Source organism: Eublepharis macularius, chromosome 9 (assembly GCF_028583425.1).
Source record: "Eublepharis macularius isolate TG4126 chromosome 9, MPM_Emac_v1.0, whole genome shotgun sequence".
NCBI lineage: Eukaryota > Metazoa > Chordata > Lepidosauria > Squamata > Eublepharidae > Eublepharis > Eublepharis macularius.
The window spans coordinates 48,478,755-48,497,499 of NC_072798.1; the positions used below are offsets into that span (position 1 = coordinate 48,478,755).

The 18,745-nt window shown below is 40.6% G+C and overlaps 1 protein-coding gene across 1 annotated transcript in view; it reads right to left on the minus strand.

Moving 5' to 3' along the window:
* PLXNC1 (plexin C1) overlaps positions 1–18,745 on the minus strand; it is a 98,119-nt gene that overhangs the window by 40,663 nt on the left and 38,711 nt on the right. Inside the window, exons 10-14 of the mRNA XM_054987754.1 lie at positions 14,684–14,820; positions 11,076–11,255; positions 7,248–7,335; positions 4,817–5,026; positions 4,532–4,714 (exon numbers count right to left, since the gene is read on the minus strand). Of these exons, the coding sequence (XP_054843729.1) occupies positions 4,532–4,714; positions 4,817–5,026; positions 7,248–7,335; positions 11,076–11,255; positions 14,684–14,820 (798 nt within the window). The remainder of the gene's footprint in view (positions 1–4,531; positions 4,715–4,816; positions 5,027–7,247; positions 7,336–11,075; positions 11,256–14,683; positions 14,821–18,745) is intronic.

Genomic DNA, 18,745 nt, shown 5'->3' on the forward strand with positions numbered 1-18,745 from the left:
TTGCTAAGCATTTCTGCCTTGGAAAGTTTATACGGAAACTAGTACCATAATCACAGGAAAGGAGAGACTGACTTTAAACTGTAGCTTTAAGCTTATTCACAGAGTATGCAAAATGAGTGCAGACCTATCCAACTGTTATCCAATCTCTCCAGCATCTTCAAAATACCAGGGCTGGTGACACTGAAAGCCATGAGAAGTTCAGAAAATTAAACAATATGAACTCTCCATCTATCTCCTACCAGAGATCATCCATCAAAACAAACAAGACAGTTTTAGTACTGAAGGTAAGTCAGAAATCTGAACTAGGTAATCTATTTCATCAAAACACCTGGAGTTGTGTATCTACCACATATCCAAGCACCCTGACCAAAAACTGTGGCCAGCTTACAATTGTTAAAATCATCCAAGACTAGTAACGCTTTTTCAGAAAGTGTCTCAAGTCTGCTTCCTTCAAAACAGTCATAATCACACCCACTACGATCACAATAGACCAAAAATTATTGAACCTATTGATGGAATAAATTAGTAGTGGTTTCAATAGTACTTCCAACCAAAGTAGCACCTGCTTTTTAAAACCATCCCAAGGACTAAATCTATTGATTTAAAATCACAACTTTCAATCAGACTCTTTAGAATAGGAATCCCCAAACTTTTAAAGTCTGTGGGCACATTTGGAGTTCTAACACAATGTAGTTGGTGCCACAGCAAAATGGCTGCCACAAAATGGCTGCTGCAGGAGGTGAAGACACAATAGGGTTGCCAGACTCCAGGTGGTGGCTGGAGATCTCCCGGAATTACAACTGATCTCCAGGTGACAGAGATCAGTTCCCCTGGAGAAAATAGCTGCTTTGGAGGGTGGGCTCTATGGCATTATACCATTCTGAGGCCCTTCTCCTCTCCAAACCCTGCCCTCTCCAGGTTCCACCCCCAAAATCGCCAGGAATTTTCCAGCCTGGACCTGGCAACCCTAAGACACAAAATGGCTGCTACAGCTTACCTTCAGTCTCATGGTGAAGATTCTTGCACTGAGGAAGCAGCTTCTGCCAAAGCAATGTTTTTAAAAATCTGCACAGCCAATCAAATCTCCAACGGCCACTTTGCTGGGAACCCCTGCTTTGGAAGGTTTCCACTCGCAGTTGGAATGTTCAACATGGTAGCAAGTGGCAGAGCAATAGCTTTCATATGGGTCTGATAACTGGACTCCCTATGATGGTGCCTAGCTTGGGATACTGAAGTACTTTATTTTTTGAAGAAAAACATAATCTGAGCTCACAAACTCAGCTTGGAGCTAGGGTTGCCAGGCCCCCTCAATCTCCTGGCGGGGGACAGGGGCCTGGCACTTATGTTTAGGGGTGATGTCATTGCACGGCCGGGTGCTGCAGAACATGCCCCAAACGAGCCATTCTGCCACGGATCAGGCCCCGCTCCACAGCTGCTGAAAATGGGCCCAGTTTCCGTGGATCGGGCCCGTTTTGAGCACTGCGGAGCGCAGGAGTACTCCTGCACACCGCAGTGGCCCCAATCCAGACAAAATGGGCCTGATCCTGGTGGCTGCGGCACACGGGAGTGCACTGCACCGCGGGGGAGCACGCAAGGAAGGTGCACGCCCCCCACTGCTCAGGTAAGTGGGGGCGGGGTGTGGGGAGCGGGGGCAGGGTCTGGGATCCCTACTTGGAGCAAAGGATACGTTTTTACTCCACAACATACCATTCTTTTATACTCTGTCAGCATTACACCTCAAAGATGCATTAATTAATTACTGAACTCAGATGGCCACTCTACCCAACAAGACATCATAAGCCAAGATAGGAAAAGATGGGCACAGAGGTAGTAGGCGGCACCTGTCCAAACAGCTCACCAACATCTTTAGGCCTTAAGTCTGAAACTCATCCAAGAAACTGTGTCTACATTGAACTTTGGCCACATTCGGAGAATGTCCTGGACTTAGAATCCAAGTTAGAATGCATAGGAGCAATTGTATCTGCAAATGACTCGCAAATTTATTTATTTATGTGATTTATACTCTGCCCTTTTCACTGAGATTCAAGGCCGATTATACAGTATGAGTCAGTATAGTCAGAATCAAAGACATTTCAATAAAACATGTAATGTGTATATACATGCAAATTTACAAAGATTTTAAAAATCCAATCCAATACAGAGATGAAGAAATGCTGAAAGACAGCATAAGCAATTCTATGACCAACATATTAAACAACATAGGAACTACACAGTAGGATCATAGCAATATTAGTGGAGTCTATGGTTCATCAATATTTACAGCAATAGAAGAAAAGTCTATGGTTCCTCCATATTCCTTTACTGATGGATCTCTGTGAGACCACTTCCTTACAGTATGGCCCTAAGTAAAAAGCCCTCTGGAATAATTCAGTTTTGCATCATTTGCAGAATGAGAGTGGGAGCTTTCCTAACCTCTTCAGGTATACCATTCCATAAAGTGGGGGCCACCACAGAGAATGTTGATTTTGCTCATGTATGTGCTTACAAGTTGTTCATACTTAAATCCTATGGACGTAGATTTTCTTTTAAAACTCAGAATACCTCCGTTGGATGTCTTTGCACAAATGCTATTGCAACAAAGAAGAAATACGCTTTGCAACTCTTATCTCTTTTTGGTTGTACTCATCCCAACTTTCCTCCACATATACTAAAGGTGTCTGATTCCACTGCCCCTAACTTCTCAGAAAACCAAGGAGTAGAATGAACTCTATTAGCTGAAAGATGCATTGCCAGTGATCATACTGAACTCAACTAGAGCTTTAACAGGAGCATCAATTATGTTAACAGGAGACATTCCACAAGGGCCTTTAACCTCCAGCAACAGATCTTTTAATATAGTTCCTCACTCCTATAAAGGTTCATTCTGAATACTTGTATATCTCATCATATAATGATCATGACAATGTTTCGGGACAGGATCATAATTGTTATAAAGTCCTGAGCCTCACTGGCAAAGGTAATAATAAGATTATAACAACAACAACAACATTTGATTTATATACCGCCCTTCAGGATAACTTAATGACCACTCAGAGCGGTTTACAAAGTATTATTATCCCCACCCTGTGAGGTGAGTGGGGCTGAGAGAGCTCCTAGAAGCTATGACTGACCCAAGGTCACCCAGCTGGCTTCAAGTGGAGGAATGGGGATTACAGCATGTTAGAGCCCTTAAGGACTAACCCTTTGGGGCCTCAACATCAGGTTCAAGACTACCTCCGGAAGCTCAGGCAGGCTGGACAGTACTCCAACAGAATCCCTAACTGGTGTCAGATTCTTAAGACTAGGAAGGAAATTGAGCTCTGCTGGACAAAACATCTGGAAAATGACAAAATTTAGGAAGAGGTCGCAACTACTCATCCTTCCTACCCACCAAGTCGAGACTGATTCTACCCCAAGAAACTATCCATCCATTGGCCAGGCATAGAAGGAAAAAGTTAAGCTCCTAACTTTCATTTGACCAGGACTTGGTTATAAGTACCAGGGTGGCCCTATCATCCACAATAAACTCCAAGATGACTAGACAATTTACATTAGAATGACCAACAGCAATTTTAGACCCAATAGCATATTAACAATTCAGATTAAAATAACATTGACTGCTATTTTTTCCTAAATTAATCCCATTATATTTATAATTTTGTGTATGATTTAATATTTATTCAAAATACTTTTTTTGTCAAATAATCAGCTTTAACTGTTGTTTCCGCAAGTTGCTTTTCAATTTACTTCGACCGTAATTTATGATCTTTGAAATCTCAGTTGTCAGTCCAATTCATGGTTGAAATATGTTGAAATAATTGATATGGGTTGTATCCTATGAACGCTAAAAACAAAGCCCTCCTCTGCTAGAAGAAGAATGTTCCTCCAGACCAACTACCCTTGGACCAGAGGAAAGCCCTGCTGTTAGCCAAACACATTCATAGGCTCCAACCCAAACATTGGGAAATGGCCACTGGCCACAGACTGCAAATCTAAAACAGGAACTGTTGGCAGTTCATAGTGCCCACACAGCATCACATGAAAACTTGGGTTTGCTTTTACATAATGTCTGCGCACCCAACATTCTTCCATGTAAGCATACCTATTAAAGATTATTTTTCAGCCACCGTAGTTTTGATGTTATAGAATAACCAAACATTGCCCTGAGAAAACACTACCCTGTTTTGAGTGACTTTATTTCCTGCTACTTTTACAATAGTTTGGGAAAAGTAGAGAGAATCACTTTATTTCTTATTGTGATCTGAAATTAGCCTACAGCACTGATAGATACATTTATACTGCTATCCTAAGCAGAGTTACTACAGTCTAAGCACATTGAAATCAATGAGCTTAGTCTGGAGTAACTTCTCATAGGATGGCATTGTTGGACTTGATACCTGGGAATCATTCAGATTATGGAAAGGTCATTTCATTATGGAATAGCTTTAAATATATTCCTACAACTTCAGAGTAACATTCACGATAAGTTAATGAAGTTCTCATGATTTTTAAAAAGTAAGTTTTAACTCACCAAAACTTTTACACTGGACATCTCAAGCTTGCCATTCTTTTCCCATTTGGCTCTGCAGTGTATTGTACTACGACTTTCAGTTGTTGAAATATTTTGGACAGTGAAAGTTATATTCATGGCACTGTCAACCTCCAGAAAAACTTCAATCTCATTTACTGAAATATTTAATCTATCATTTTCTTTCTGGAAAGGAATGACAAGAAATGCAAAACATGCAGCAAAATGCAAAAAACAAAAAACGCTCCATCAATGTTTAAAATTGTCCTTAAAAAAACAAACTCTTACGTGTATTTTTAACTCCAGTTCAGGTTCCATATCTGTTGTCAGTTCATAGTAAATAAATTTAGGATCGGGATCATATTGTAAAGTAGCACTACAATATATAGTTTCCTTTTCTACTTCTAGTCCAAGATCAATAAATGTATTCTCTTCCTTAGCCTCAAGCTTTGGAGACTGAAAATGACATGTAGCACCATCCATTAAACATGAAAAATCCTAAAAACAAAACAAAGTGGAACAGAAGTGAGAATATAATAAAGCACAGAAAGAGTTTAAGCAATGGGTATTTTAAAAATGCAGCTACCATCACTCTGCCTGCGATCATGGCTGAAGACTGAAGTCAACAGGATTTAACATAGTATTTAAAATGACTGTGGTCAAGTAGCTAAGACAAAACAAGTTGAAGATGAATTCAGACAAGGAAGCGGTAATGCTGGTTGGGAAACTAAGGCTTTGCAGGAACAAGATCCACATTTTTGGATGCAGTAAAGGTAATTTTTTTTCTTATTTAAAATATTTAGAGTTGGCATTTGCAGAACAATTTCAGGACTTCTGGGTGCACATGGATCTAGCATTGCTGTTTGAAAAAGCAAGTTAGGGCAGTAGCTAAAAAGTGCGCTCTATTAACTATCAGGTTCGCCAACTCTTCTGTTCCGTAGACAGCTGCCCTGGCCGTGCTTTTGTAACCCACTATACAGGGCTTCCCTTGAACATATTCCAGAAACTGCTATTAGTTCAGAATAAGGTATGCTGATACTTGTCAGAGGCTAGCTGATAGCTACACATCTCACCTATTTTAAAACAGTCTTCCTGGCTGCCAGTTTGTTCCCTAGTTTAAAGGAGCTGGTTCTAATCTTTAAAGCCTTTCATGGCCTTGGACCCAGATATCTGAAGGACCGTCTCTCTCTGTATCCCTATGTACTAATGACTGTTCTCTAGTTACTTCGACCAGAACCTGACCTTTTTCGGTAGTGGCTCCCACTTCATGAAACAGGCTTCCTGTGGACCTGAGGGGGTGCCACTCCTACAAATTTTTAGGTGTTATAAGGCCATTTTATTTCCTAGTGCTTTTAATGGTGTTTGAACTGCAGACATTTTGGGGGGGAGAGAAATTTAATGGGGTTTTATGTACAAATATAAATGTACAGCTTTAAATCTGAAATATAAGTTGTCATGAGCCAAGGCAGGGTATAAATGTTTTAATTAATAAGTAACTGCAAACTAGAACAAACTGGAAACACTTATTCCTAGGAGAAAACTGGAGACAGGGAATTTTGGAAGCATCCTTAATATTGTGCTGGCTTTTATTTACAATTTATTTATTTTTTAATCACTAAATGTTATTACCAAGAACCTAGGACTACTGTGTCTAAGGAGGGTTTAAAATACAGATACTAGTCATTGTTAGCCATGCTTCTGCCAGCTTCACCTTCTTTACTGACACTTTTGACCTACCCCTGCATGATGGTGGCTCTTACACTGTACCATCTAAATGAGTCATTCTGTTGCAACAAGGCAATGTCATCACTTCTTCAGCCTATTGCCTCATTCATGCAACATAACACTCAAGGTTATTGTGATATGATGGATTACTGTAACCTATTTTAGGCTTAGATCCAGAGGAGTTAGCTGTGTTAGTCTGTAGTAGTAAAATAGAAAAGAGTCCAGTAGCATCTTTAAGACTAACCAACTTCACTATAGCATAAGCTTTCAAGAACCACAGTTCTCTTCGTCAGATGCATGGAGGGTATGAAGAAACTGGTCAGATAACCTCCAGATAGGTGGGGAGAGGAGGGGGAGTAGATGCAATCAGTAGCTTCTGATAATGGGATCAGTTTGCTTCTGATAATGAGATAGCCATTCATAGTCTCTATTCAATCCAAGTCTGACCGAGTCGAATTTACTTATGAATTCCAATTCAGCCGCTTCCTGTTGGATTTTGTTTTTGAAAGGTTTCTGGTGAACTATGGTGATCTTTAAGTCAGGAGTAAGCCCCACTGAAAAAAATGGGAACTACTTCAGAGTAAAGGCTCTTAGGATTTCTCCTAACTGAAGTAGAAAGAGCCATTCAAGTGATTGAAGCTACCTACTGCTTTAGCAGAAACACTGTAACACTAACAGAACGTGCTTGTATCTATGGAAAAAGATGCTGATATTACAGAAGCCAAGAATTAGGATACTTCTGAGTAAGGAAGCTTCCTGCTAACTTTTATAGCAATACACAGAACTGTAAGGTACTGAATATTCAAAGTGATGTCTCAAACTATTTAAATGGGCATCTATTTGCTCATCAAACTGCAAAAATATTCCATATAAAGGACTTTCAATTTATTTGGCTGTTTCAATGGGGAAAAAAGCCATTACAGCATCAGTTCTGACTCTTTTAAACCCATGCAGGTTTGGGGGGAGGGTCACAAAGGAAGAATATAATACATACACGCACAGCTTGTTTACGTTCGTTTGAAATAATCACCCTATCCGTCACATTTAGATTTTTCCCAAGTATGGTTATATTGCGACCTCCGCTGCAGGCAAACAAAGAAATAAATAAAAAGAATTAGAAAATTTTTTGTACCAGATTTGTACCATTTTTTCTTACTAATCCATCTTGGCTTTATTTAGTAATGCTGGAAGTCTAAAACGTGCCTCTATATGCGTGATTGTACTATTAGTTTAATAGAGAAATGATCGGTCTGCAGCCAGACAATATTTTCTGATGAGAACAAGGCACTGTAACTAAATTCTAATGAGCTTCCAAGAAGAAAGCTAGGAAAAATACACTTTTGCTGATATACAAACTGAATGCCCTGTTGAAAGTACAGACAGCTCAAAATATGGTTTTTCTACAACAGATTCCTACAAATATGGAAGATTTCAGAGTTACTATAACTGAACAAACATTTATCGCCAAACACAGTTTTAGGGAAAATACTGTTTAACAGATTTGAAACAAAATTTCCCAGGGGGGTGGGATATACCAGTGAATTAAATCTGCAAGATGATTTTGATTTTCAAAAAGTGAAGTACTTCCAAATAAAAGATCATATACATTCAGAAACACATCCTTTCTACTTGAGAATCATAAAAACACACAAGGCATCATTTATAAACCATCAGCCAGAGTAATCTTAGCCAATCACAAGCAAAAAGAAATAAAAGGAAATAATTACTAACACCTGTCATGTTTACTCTCTGCCTTTGTCATATGACATTTATGATACTGTTTTACGCCCAGCCAGGGTCCTCTTGCTTTAGGAGTTTCTGTCATGTGTTCTAACTTTGGCTTCAGGTTTTCCCCATCAAACAAATTCTTCCAGTTTTTCCACAGAAAACAGTGTTATCCTCAGTGATTCACAGGATAGGCCACATCTCTATCTCACAAGCTTTATCTATTATTCTGAACACTCTAAATTGGTCATAGGTAAGTTTCATAAACAAAAACAATGAGAGAACAAATAATTGTATTCTACTTAGTGTTTTTTATTTTATCAAATAAATAAACCTTAATTGTGGTTGCTTGGTATTAGTTCTCTAACTAGAAATCAACTGATACAAATAATAAATGTATTTATTTTATTGATTTATTTACTTCATTTATACCCAGCATTTCTCCCCAGTGGGGACCTAAAATGACTTACATTATTCTTCTTTTCTCCATTTTATTTATGTATAGATTGCCCATTCTTCATTTTTCAAATGATAGTGAATATGTTTAAAATAGCTTTCTTTCTGAACAACTAAGTGAAAATGCAGAGTTTTTCTTGCACTTGTACAGTATACCAGCACCTTTTTGGTTGGTGGAGGCTAGGAAGATCAGAGCCATACTCAAGAGACCATCCTGTCGCATCCACATACACCATTAACAGATGTGAAGTGGGGATGAAGGGATGGGGGGGGGGGGAAATGGGCCAAGCCATGCCTGAGCTGTCATGTCTGGGCCCCATCCATGCCAATTTTGTTTATTTTCTGCTGAACACAGTGTAATTCGTTTCAACTCAATACCACTTTGCTAGTATCATAACTTCTGTTTCTCAGGCTTCACAGGTGTTTATCTGCTGGACTGTAAAGGCTTCAAATGTTTATGACCTTGTAACTATTCTCAGACAGTGCTGTGTCTTGCCCCTTAATAACTCTTGTGCTATCACCAATGTGTGGAATGTTCCCACACAGCAAAAGCATCGGATTATTGTTTATAATTGGGAGGGGGGAGAAAAAGGAGTACCAGAAGGGTAAAAGGGAAGTACATTTCTCATAACGTCATTCCTGTCAATTTCTACTCATGCTGCTCAGACGCTTATATTGCTTCTGAGTAGACCTATGGACCTTTGTATAGAACTGACTTTATTTCTGAATAAAATCCATTTGACTAAGAACTTGTGCCTTACTGCAAATGGGTCAGAGATCTGTCTGCTATATCCTGTCATCCATAGCCTGACATTAGCGATCAGCCTGTCTCCTGGCAGACCCCAGCCTCAGGAGAGAACCTGGGGAGCGGAGGTGTCTTGGGTGGCAGATGGATCAGTGGTAGGTAGGTAGGTAGGTAGGCAGCAGCCCACTGATACCTGGGGATGTGACCAGATGCAGTGGAAGGTAAATATGTAAATAGAATGGGATCACTAATACCTCAGATGTCACAAAAAGCATAGTATCATTCAATTTCATAGGACTTTCTCAATCATCAATGTGATTTTGAAGTCCAGTGTGAACAGTAAAATATAAGCAATGGGTCAGATCCTAGGGAGTGGGGACAGGATTCTGCATATAGTTTTCCTCTCAATCACTAGAGACTCCCATCCCTGCACTCACTGCAAAGTCAGTCAGGGGCGGAGCCAGCTAGAAGAACACTGTGGCTGGGATCTGTGCTGGAAGGACAGTCATGGCAGCATCTCAGGCAGCAGGGCACAGGATGGAGCTGAGTAACAATGAGGGAGAAGATTTCGGGGGGGGGGTGCTTCCCCCATCCAGGAAAAGAGGGAAATAGGTGGCCAGGCTCAATGGGGAGCTTGGCCAAAGCCCTATGACAACCAACAGCCAATTGTACTAGGAACCCCAGGGAATGGACAGGAGCCCCTATTGGTCTTGGGGCCTGGCAATCATAAGGCAAGTTTCCAAGGAGATACTAGAAGGAGGGGCCTGGAATTGGCCTATCCACAGGGGAGGTGTTGGAAACATAGGCAGATAAGAGCCTGGGAGGGTGTGGTTGCTCCCACATGGCAGATGAAAAGACATGGGAGGAAGAGATGGACAAGGGTGCCACCACAATCCCCTCTGCTCCCATTTCTGAGGCTCAACCTTCCATGAGCTGGAAAAGGTACCTCTGGAGGGGACCATAGCCCTGGATTCTAACCCCAGGCAGGAGGAGTCAGACACCCCCACAGAAGGCTCCTCATGCATTATCCATTTATTACCATTTGTAATAATAAAGTAAGTGACTCATGCCACTCTAAAAAACTAAGAAAATCAGGTTATTGATAATAAATGGCCTGATGATGAACAAGCACGTTCTTTAAGGAATTATGAGTTTCATCATAAGCAGAGTTATATCCTTCTAAACCCACTGATGTCAATGGACTTAGAAGCCTGCTTAAGACTCTATGAGTCACTATCCCCCTTAAAAAAAACCCAGATGAAGATGGGAAATTGGACTGTTCAAGTCCTGAGAGTTTATAGAATCCTGGAGTTGAAAAATTATGGAATGGATAGGAATTTCCAAACTGTTTATCCCCCCTCCTTTATTCTTCAGAGATAAACTTCAAGATTGATCACCTGTCACAGATGGAGTAAATCATACACACTGGCAGATTAAACCCTCCATAAGCCCACACTGGCAGTTTAACTTGGCTGACCTCCAAGATACACTAATTTTTAAAATAAGTTTTGAAAACATGACCATCCCCCACACACTCAACCTGATAATGACCGACTATTCTCATTTCCCTCAGAATGCTGAGATAAGTGGCATCAGTTAAAGGAAAAAGAGATGGGAGAAGAGGGAAATTGGCTTGTAGAAGCCATTAAGAAGGCACAGAATCCCAGAGTCAGAAAATTTTGATTTGGAGGTGGTATTTCTGAATTATTTATTCATTCCCAATGCATCCTTTTCTATATAATCCAGAAACTTGACCCATAAAAACTAAAAGATCTACTGAAGTCAATGAAATTATTCTAGTACTTGCAGTATTAAGTCAAGGTACCTTTGAAACAATTGAACATTCAGATACAGTTTACTACTATTTGATAAGAAGCAAAACAATTCAAAGATTACCTTAACCAGGAAATATTTGGAAAAATCCTAGAACATACTGGGAGAGAGACATAGTGCAGTGTCACTGCAGGTGAACATTTAAACCCATCTGCCTTTATGCATACGCTCTTGGCTTCTTTTCGACTTGGAGGTAAACAGAATTCCACAAGCGTGTCATTTAGCACATCAGTGACAGGTATGCTGGAAGAAGAAGAAGATCTCTTTAAAAAAAGAATAAAACCAAGAAATCTGTTGCAGTTTATTTAAAAACAAATTTGTGACCTCATATGACCGTGGAATGAAAAATTAACTTTATGGGAAGTCTAAAGATTTAGTGAAAGCTCACACGCTACTGAGTAGTTTGCCACCAGCACCTTGTGGCTTCCTTGTTAGCAGTCAGACCCCCTCCTCATGCTAAGAGGGCAGTTTATGGATAGAATATCATAACTACCCCTCATAAGTCCAAGGTACTACCTGGCCTGGAGCAGAACATGAGTTGGAGATGGTTGACTGACTGACAGCCCCTCCACACCCCAGATAGATGCAGAGATAATGAGGTTTCCTTAAAAAAACCTTTGACTAATCCTATCAGTGCTCCCCCCTCATCTGCCTATCCTAACCAAAGCTATTCAGCAAACCTGGTAGCTTCCCCATCCAGTATTTGCCAGGTCATCAAGCAATATTTTCATCAAGCACTTATAGTCCATCCCAGATAATCATTTCAAGTCTCTCCCAACTTACTGTTCTACCTCTGTACAAGACATTAAATTATTGTTTTGGGGAGCAAGACATCCATTTTTCCCCAGAGTACATTTTGCCCTATAATTGGGCTCCCCAGACTCCTTCCCACCATGAAATGCTGGTCATTTTTGCTGCTCCCTCTGCAGATCCCTCCTATATCTTCGAGCCTGGTAATTATTGCCCTCCTTGAAATTGCTTTCTCCCACTTTCCACCCTGTTTTTCCTAATTAGCCTTGTATGAGTGCTGTGTGTGATTTTCTGTACATTTGCCTTTATTTTCTCTTTAATAAAAAAACCCGTTTCCGGTTGAACATCTTTCTGATTTATTTGAGAGTTCTTTCAGGGAATAATCCCTGTAGACATAGGTGGAGAATCTCAGTTATCCCCTCTTGCTTGCCTCCTTAATGCTAATTCCCCCAATTAATTAAGGAGACCTCCTATTTGGGTAACACCCTGGTTCCTGAGAAATTATATTTGGTGGCATTAATAGTTCTTTTTAAAATTCCTGGCTCTCCTCACAGAACTATAGCCCTCAAGATTTCTAAGAGGGATGGAATGACTATCAAATCACTGGCCCACTTTGCAACGTATCACCTGCTAATGTTATTAATATGGTTTAGAAAGCAGAACACAGCAATTTTAAAATCAAACATTTGTGTTACTTTCTCGTTCAATTCATAGATGTGGGAAATTAAAAAACCACCTGAAAGCACATTTTCACATCACCAGTGAAAAACAGGTTTTGCTTTCACAAGTCAATAATTAGGGTATCCTCAAATAACTTGGAAGTTCCCTTTCTCTAGGCTAGGAGTCAAGTACAGAGCAATAACTTCCCCCCAAAGGAGGGGCTTCTTCATCTTCTGTCTGTGGCATAGGCAGAAGAAGAAACTGAAAAGGCAAATCAATGATACAAAATATACAATCTCACCTCATAAACTAAAGGAGTGAAGAGAAAACTTGGCTCAACAGCACAGTGGGGGGGGGGGGGAAAGAGGTGAAAGCAAGGAAAACTTAAACTGAATTTTGCAAGCTCTGCCTATTCTTCTTTCATTAGTTGACAGAAAGCTGCCAGCTAAGAAAAGATTGCCTAGGGAATGGCAAGGCACTTTATCTGGAAAAGTTTCAAAAACTGTGTAAGGCTATCTCATATCAATGAGCCTCTGGGTGCTAATATGGTCGCCTCTATTGCAGCTGAAGTCAGTTTTGAGCTGCCATTATTGAGTGCACAGTTGAGTACATAGTTGTGTTAGAATTTCTGCTAGTTTAAAAATGTTAGGAATATTGGTCTTGAGTTGTGTTTTTGGGACCGCTTGTCTACGGTTGAACTATATTTATTTTGCTTTAGTTATTATTTTATTGCTTTATGTCACTGCATTTTATTACAGTTGAAAGTTGCTTCATGTGCAGTAAAAACATGATATAAATGCATAAAATGAAGAAGTTTGGGACGGGTTCTAGAGACTGTCTGTCCTGGATTGTAAGAGGCTGGATCTGAGGATTCAGTAAGAGAAAGTTGAAAGGTGTGAAAAGCCTTGTTTCAATGGTTTTCAAAGAAGGGAGTGAGGATTTATCTTGAAACTCTTGGCCCACTTTTTACATTTTGACCAAGAATGGTCACCATAGTCTGACCTAAGACTTCACCCTTAAAGGCCTCTGATCCTCTGAAGTGTCACCAGGACCCCCTATACATGGAAAGGTGATTCTATATTTTTAATCTTTTTCCTGGGTAAAATCTGGACCCTAGTAGGAGCTCTTCATGGCACTGTTCTCTAGAAACTGTGGGGAGAATGGACCCCACTGAGATAATTTATCTGCCCAACTACCGCCCCAGCACCCAGGAAGGGGCTATTGATAGTTATCAAGTAAAACTTCATTGCAGGGTCCTGAGGAGGTACTATGGGACCCTGAAAGGACTGAACTGGAAATCTTCACTTCTTGTGCCCACATCACCATTTGGAAGGACCATGGAAAGAGTGGGACGATGATAAGGAGCTGACTAAAGACCTCATATTCTCTTCTCAAGCCTTTTGAAATAGCTGTGCTCCTCTGTCCTTTTTAAGGGTCTTGGCCTCCGGTACCACTAGGTGCCAAACTCAACCCAAGCTACTGAGGATGAATTTAAGGATGCATGGCCCTGTTCAAATTTCTACAATGATGTGAAAGCACGGTGGGCTTCTTCTGGCTTTTGAGGTGGGAAACATCTCCCAGTCCTAGAATGCTTGTCTTGGCATGAGGTGAGTAGGTAATGTGGTTTCTTCCTTCTTTTAGATTGAGTGTGCTTCTTTTTCTTTTTATTTGCTGAAGTTGGCTTGGAGTCCCATTAAATTTGAACATACAGAAATAGCAATGTTCATTAATATTGGTTAATTCCCATAATAAGGACCAGGATCTGAAAAACTTGTGCAATTCTTGCCTTGGTAAAGGAAATCTCTTTGGAGTGATTCCAAAAAGTAGGTATCCTCCATATAAGAAAGTGGGAACAAAAATTATGGGAACAAAACGTGGGAACAAAAAAGCTCTTCGTGGGACCTACTCAAGCTCCTGTGTAAGGCATAAAGGCAAATGTTTAAATTTTGTATAGTAATTCTCAGGACCATTTTCTGAACGATGGTCACACTTGTAAAAACATTCTGTGTAAGGCTGAGCACCAATATATTGCAGATAATCCTACTTCTCAGTTTTTTGTTCAATTCTTGGGTCAAATGTAACAAGTAAAAACAACAGAAGCAGCTCCATGTTCTAGGGCAGTATGAATAAAAGAGGCTGAACTCCTCCACTAGAAGACAATATTTTTTCACATCTCGATAATTATTTGGGCTAATCACTGCAATGCAATATAGAAGTATATGCATTTTAAAGATGGAACGATTGAAATTATTTTAACTCACATATCTGGTTTGCAGCTACTAGTTCCACGTATCTCCATCAAAACATTTGATGCTGTAAGATTTTTTCCTCTGACCAGAATTTTACTTTTGCCTAATGTTGAAACCCACATTGGTTCAATGGAAATACTGTGCATGGGCTATGAGAAAAAAAGTAAAACTATATTTAAATATCCATATACTGGAATTAAATTTAAAAACACAGACATGCATTTATAACCTTCCTTTTTGATAAGTAGCTAAGTCTTTTCCAACCATCTTCCGGAGCATGTCACATAATCCATTGCCAACTTTTATTCTGATACAGTCCTACTGTTCCAGTTCCTTCAACATGGACATAAATCTGAGGGATTTATATTGTGCATTCTTAAATCTAAAGTAACCACCAAATAAAGTAAAAAAAAAAAAACCCAGATTGACAATGCTAGACTGGTACCCTGCAAGAAAACAGGCCCCAAAGATGAAACGAGAGTGTGCTACTTGTCAGCTAAAGCCCAGGAACTGGAACAGTAGGATTGTGTCAGAATGAATTTTCAACATATTGTAAATAATGTAAAGTCCATTCAAAACAATAATTATCTCTTTCTTATGCATCTTAGTAGTAAGTTTTTCCTCACTTACAGACAGCTGTAATTCCTTTTGCTGTGGGGCACCAAAAGAGTTTGTAGCCAAATGTGCATGTTAGATTTTAGAAGGGCAACATTTAATAAACTTAAAGATATGATGAGAGTTATTTCATGGACAATAATGCAGGAAGGGAAAGGAGTGAGTAAAGGATGGAGTCTCCTAAAAGAAGAGCTCTTGCAGGCTCCAGCTATCACCATTCCAGCAAGATGGAAATGTGCTAGAGGATCTAAGAAGCCAATGTGTGGAGAGCTCTGTGATGAGCCAAGGCAGAAAAAGGAGATGTTCAAGAAATGGAGGGGAGGAAATCCATCTAAAGAAGAGTATCTAGGGGTAGCTAGGCACTGTAGGGCAGCTGTCAGAGAGGCTAAAGCTCTGAATGAGCTGAGATTGGCCGGGGGGGGGGGGCTTGCCACAACAAAAAGTCTTTAGATTCATGATGAGCAAACAGAAGGTAAAGGGGGTGATACCCCCACTGCTTGGTGAAAATGCAGAAACTCTGAGAGGACAGAGAGAAGGAAGAAAGGCTCAGTGCTTATTTTGCCTCAGTTTTCTCCCCAAAAGAGAGAACATGCCCACCTAGAGATGGTATGAGGCAAGGCATGACTTCTGGGCTGCTGGTTGACATGGGCAGAGAAGTTGTGGAGAAGCAGCTTGCTGCGCTGGATGTGTACACATCCCCTAGGCCAGATGGGGTGCACCCAAGAGCACTTAAAGAACTTTCAAAGGAGCTTTCAGACACTTTGTCAAGCATTTCCCAGGCCTCTTGGAGGACAGGTGATGTGCCAGAAAGGGGGAAAGGACAATTCTGGGAATTACAGGCCAGTCAGCCTGACCTCTCTCTCAGGGAAGATACTGGAATAGATATTAAAGGCATCAGTCTGCAGGCATCTGATGGACAACATGGTGATATGGGGAAGCCAGCATGGATTTGTCCCCAACAAGTGCTGCCAGACCAACCTAATTTCCTATGATCGAGTGACAGGCTTATTGGATTGCAGGAATGGTGTCAATGTAGTGTGCCTGGATTTCAGTAAAGCTTTTGACAAGGTTCCTCATGATGTTCTGATGGGTAAACTGGAGGACTGTGGGGTGGACTCTAGGATGATTAGATGGACAGGGAACTAGCTGTACTACTGCACCCAAACAGTAGTTATTAATGGCATCATGTCTGATTGGAGGGAGGAGTCCAATAGAGTGCAGGGCTTGGTCCTGGGCCCAGTGCTTTTCAATATTTTTATAAATGATCTGGATGAGGGTGTGAAGAGATTACTCATTAAATTTGCAGATGACACCAAACTGAGAGGAGTAGCAAACATCCTTGAAGATAGGGATAGAATTCAATGAGATCGGAACACTCTGGAAAAATGGGCAGATTTGAATAAGATGAGATTTAACATGGGTAAGTGCTGGGTTCTCCACTTGGGTAACAAAAATGCAAAACATACATACTGGATGAGTGATACACTTCTGGGTAGCAGTGTGTGTGAACAAGATCTTGGGGTACAGGTGGATGGGAAGCTAAGTATGAGCAGCCAGTGTGATGCAACAGCAAAAAAGGCAAATGCAATCTTGGGGTGTATCAACAAAAGCATAACATCCGAATCACAGGATGTCATTGTCCCACTATATACCATGTTGTTTAGGCCCCACCTGGCATATTGTATGCAGTTCTGGAGGCTGTGTTTTTAGAAGGATGTGGACAAATTGGAACAGGTGCAGGGGAGAGCAACCAGGATGATCAGGGGTATGGAGACCAAGCCCTAAGAAGAAAGACTGAGGGACTTGGGAATGTTCAGTCTGGAGAAGAGGAGATTGAGGGGAGACATGATTGCTCTCTTTAAGTATATAAAAGGCTGTCACTTAGGGGAGGGAAGAGAGGTGTTCTGTTCACAACACAGCATAGGATTCAAAACAATTGGTTTAAACTACAGGAGGGAAGGCTCCAGCTAGAAGTAGGAAAAACTTTTTCATGTTAAGAGTAATTCAGCAGTGGAATCACCTGCCTAGGGATGTGGTGGGTTGCCCCTCATTGGCAGTCTTCAAGGAGTGGCTGGACAAATACTTGTCAGGGATGCTTTAGCCTGTTCCTGCATTGGGAAAGGGGTTGGACAGGATGGTCTGTAAGACCCCAACTCTATGATGCTATACCTCATAATTTAAAGCTGCTACTCACCACTGAAGTCTATGTGTTCAGAAGAGTGTATCTCTGCTGAGGATTGCATGGCTAGATACCAAACCTATCCCCATATTCACTTAAACAACTGTAATAGAGGGTCTAGTAACTTCAGCCATCCAATCAGGGATTCATTCAATTGCTTATCCTCCAGTGGGATATGTGCAATCACCTGTTAACAATGCTCTACTATTATCTGTATGACAAACAGGTTGGTCTCTATGAAGCTGACAGCTGGTGTAGCTCAGTGGTTAAAAAACTGAGCTGCAAACCAGGGTGCCTGATTGTAATCTTTCCTCTGTCATGAATTCATGAAGGGATTTTCCACAAGCACAACTTATTTCTCCATTTCTTAGCAAATTCGTCTGCTAGCACTGGAATCATGTTGAACACTTAGGTTCCGTACATCTTCCGTCCCTCTACATATTACAGACATGCTTTTTAAAAAAATCAGGATTTCTGAGTGAGGGTGCTATCATCATCGGTGGCATCACAGAACCAGCCCCCATTTTTCTTTTTGTTGGGCATACACTAAAAGAGGGACTTGGCATGCACATGCATGAAAATTGCTATATTGTCGCCGAGGAAAAATGCTCACCACTCAAAGGTTCCCCCCAATATTTGGATATTTGGAGCTGCAAGCTATTTTTTAAAAGTTCTCCTGTTGATAAACAGCAAGCAAACAAAGAGGAGTCAATTGCTCCCCCATCTAATTAATTGCTTTCAAGCAGTTGCTACTTAATGTTTAATCATGTAACAGGTTGAGAACAATGAAGCAGGCCAGTGGGGGCTACTCTGCAACAGTCCCCTCAGAACTGAAAGTGATAACAAATACCTCCCAAACCCATAAAATTCACAGGAAAAATAAACATAGTAGACAGGGGAGGGTGATGTATACGAAGGCTTTTAAAAAATAAAATATCAGCTTGCTTACATAAAGGAAAATGTTTCTTCTTCCTTTGGGGGGAAAGTGGAGGTTGGGGCATACCAAGCAAGTCAAGCACAAACACAAAGAAAACTGAGTGGTCAGAAAGAACAATGAGTGCTCCTCTGCCTTCTGAAAGTGTAAGGAAGCAAATGGCTGTGACAAAAAAAAATATTAAGGGCAAAGAAAGAAAAAGGTACCAACTGCTGCAAGCACAAGGAAAGAGCAGTGATCATGCTGTGCTTTCTTATAGCAGCACAGAGGTATATCACTATCAGGTGAGTGCTGTAAAAAATAATACTTCAAATTTTTTCAACACCAGGAACAAAACAAGACTGGA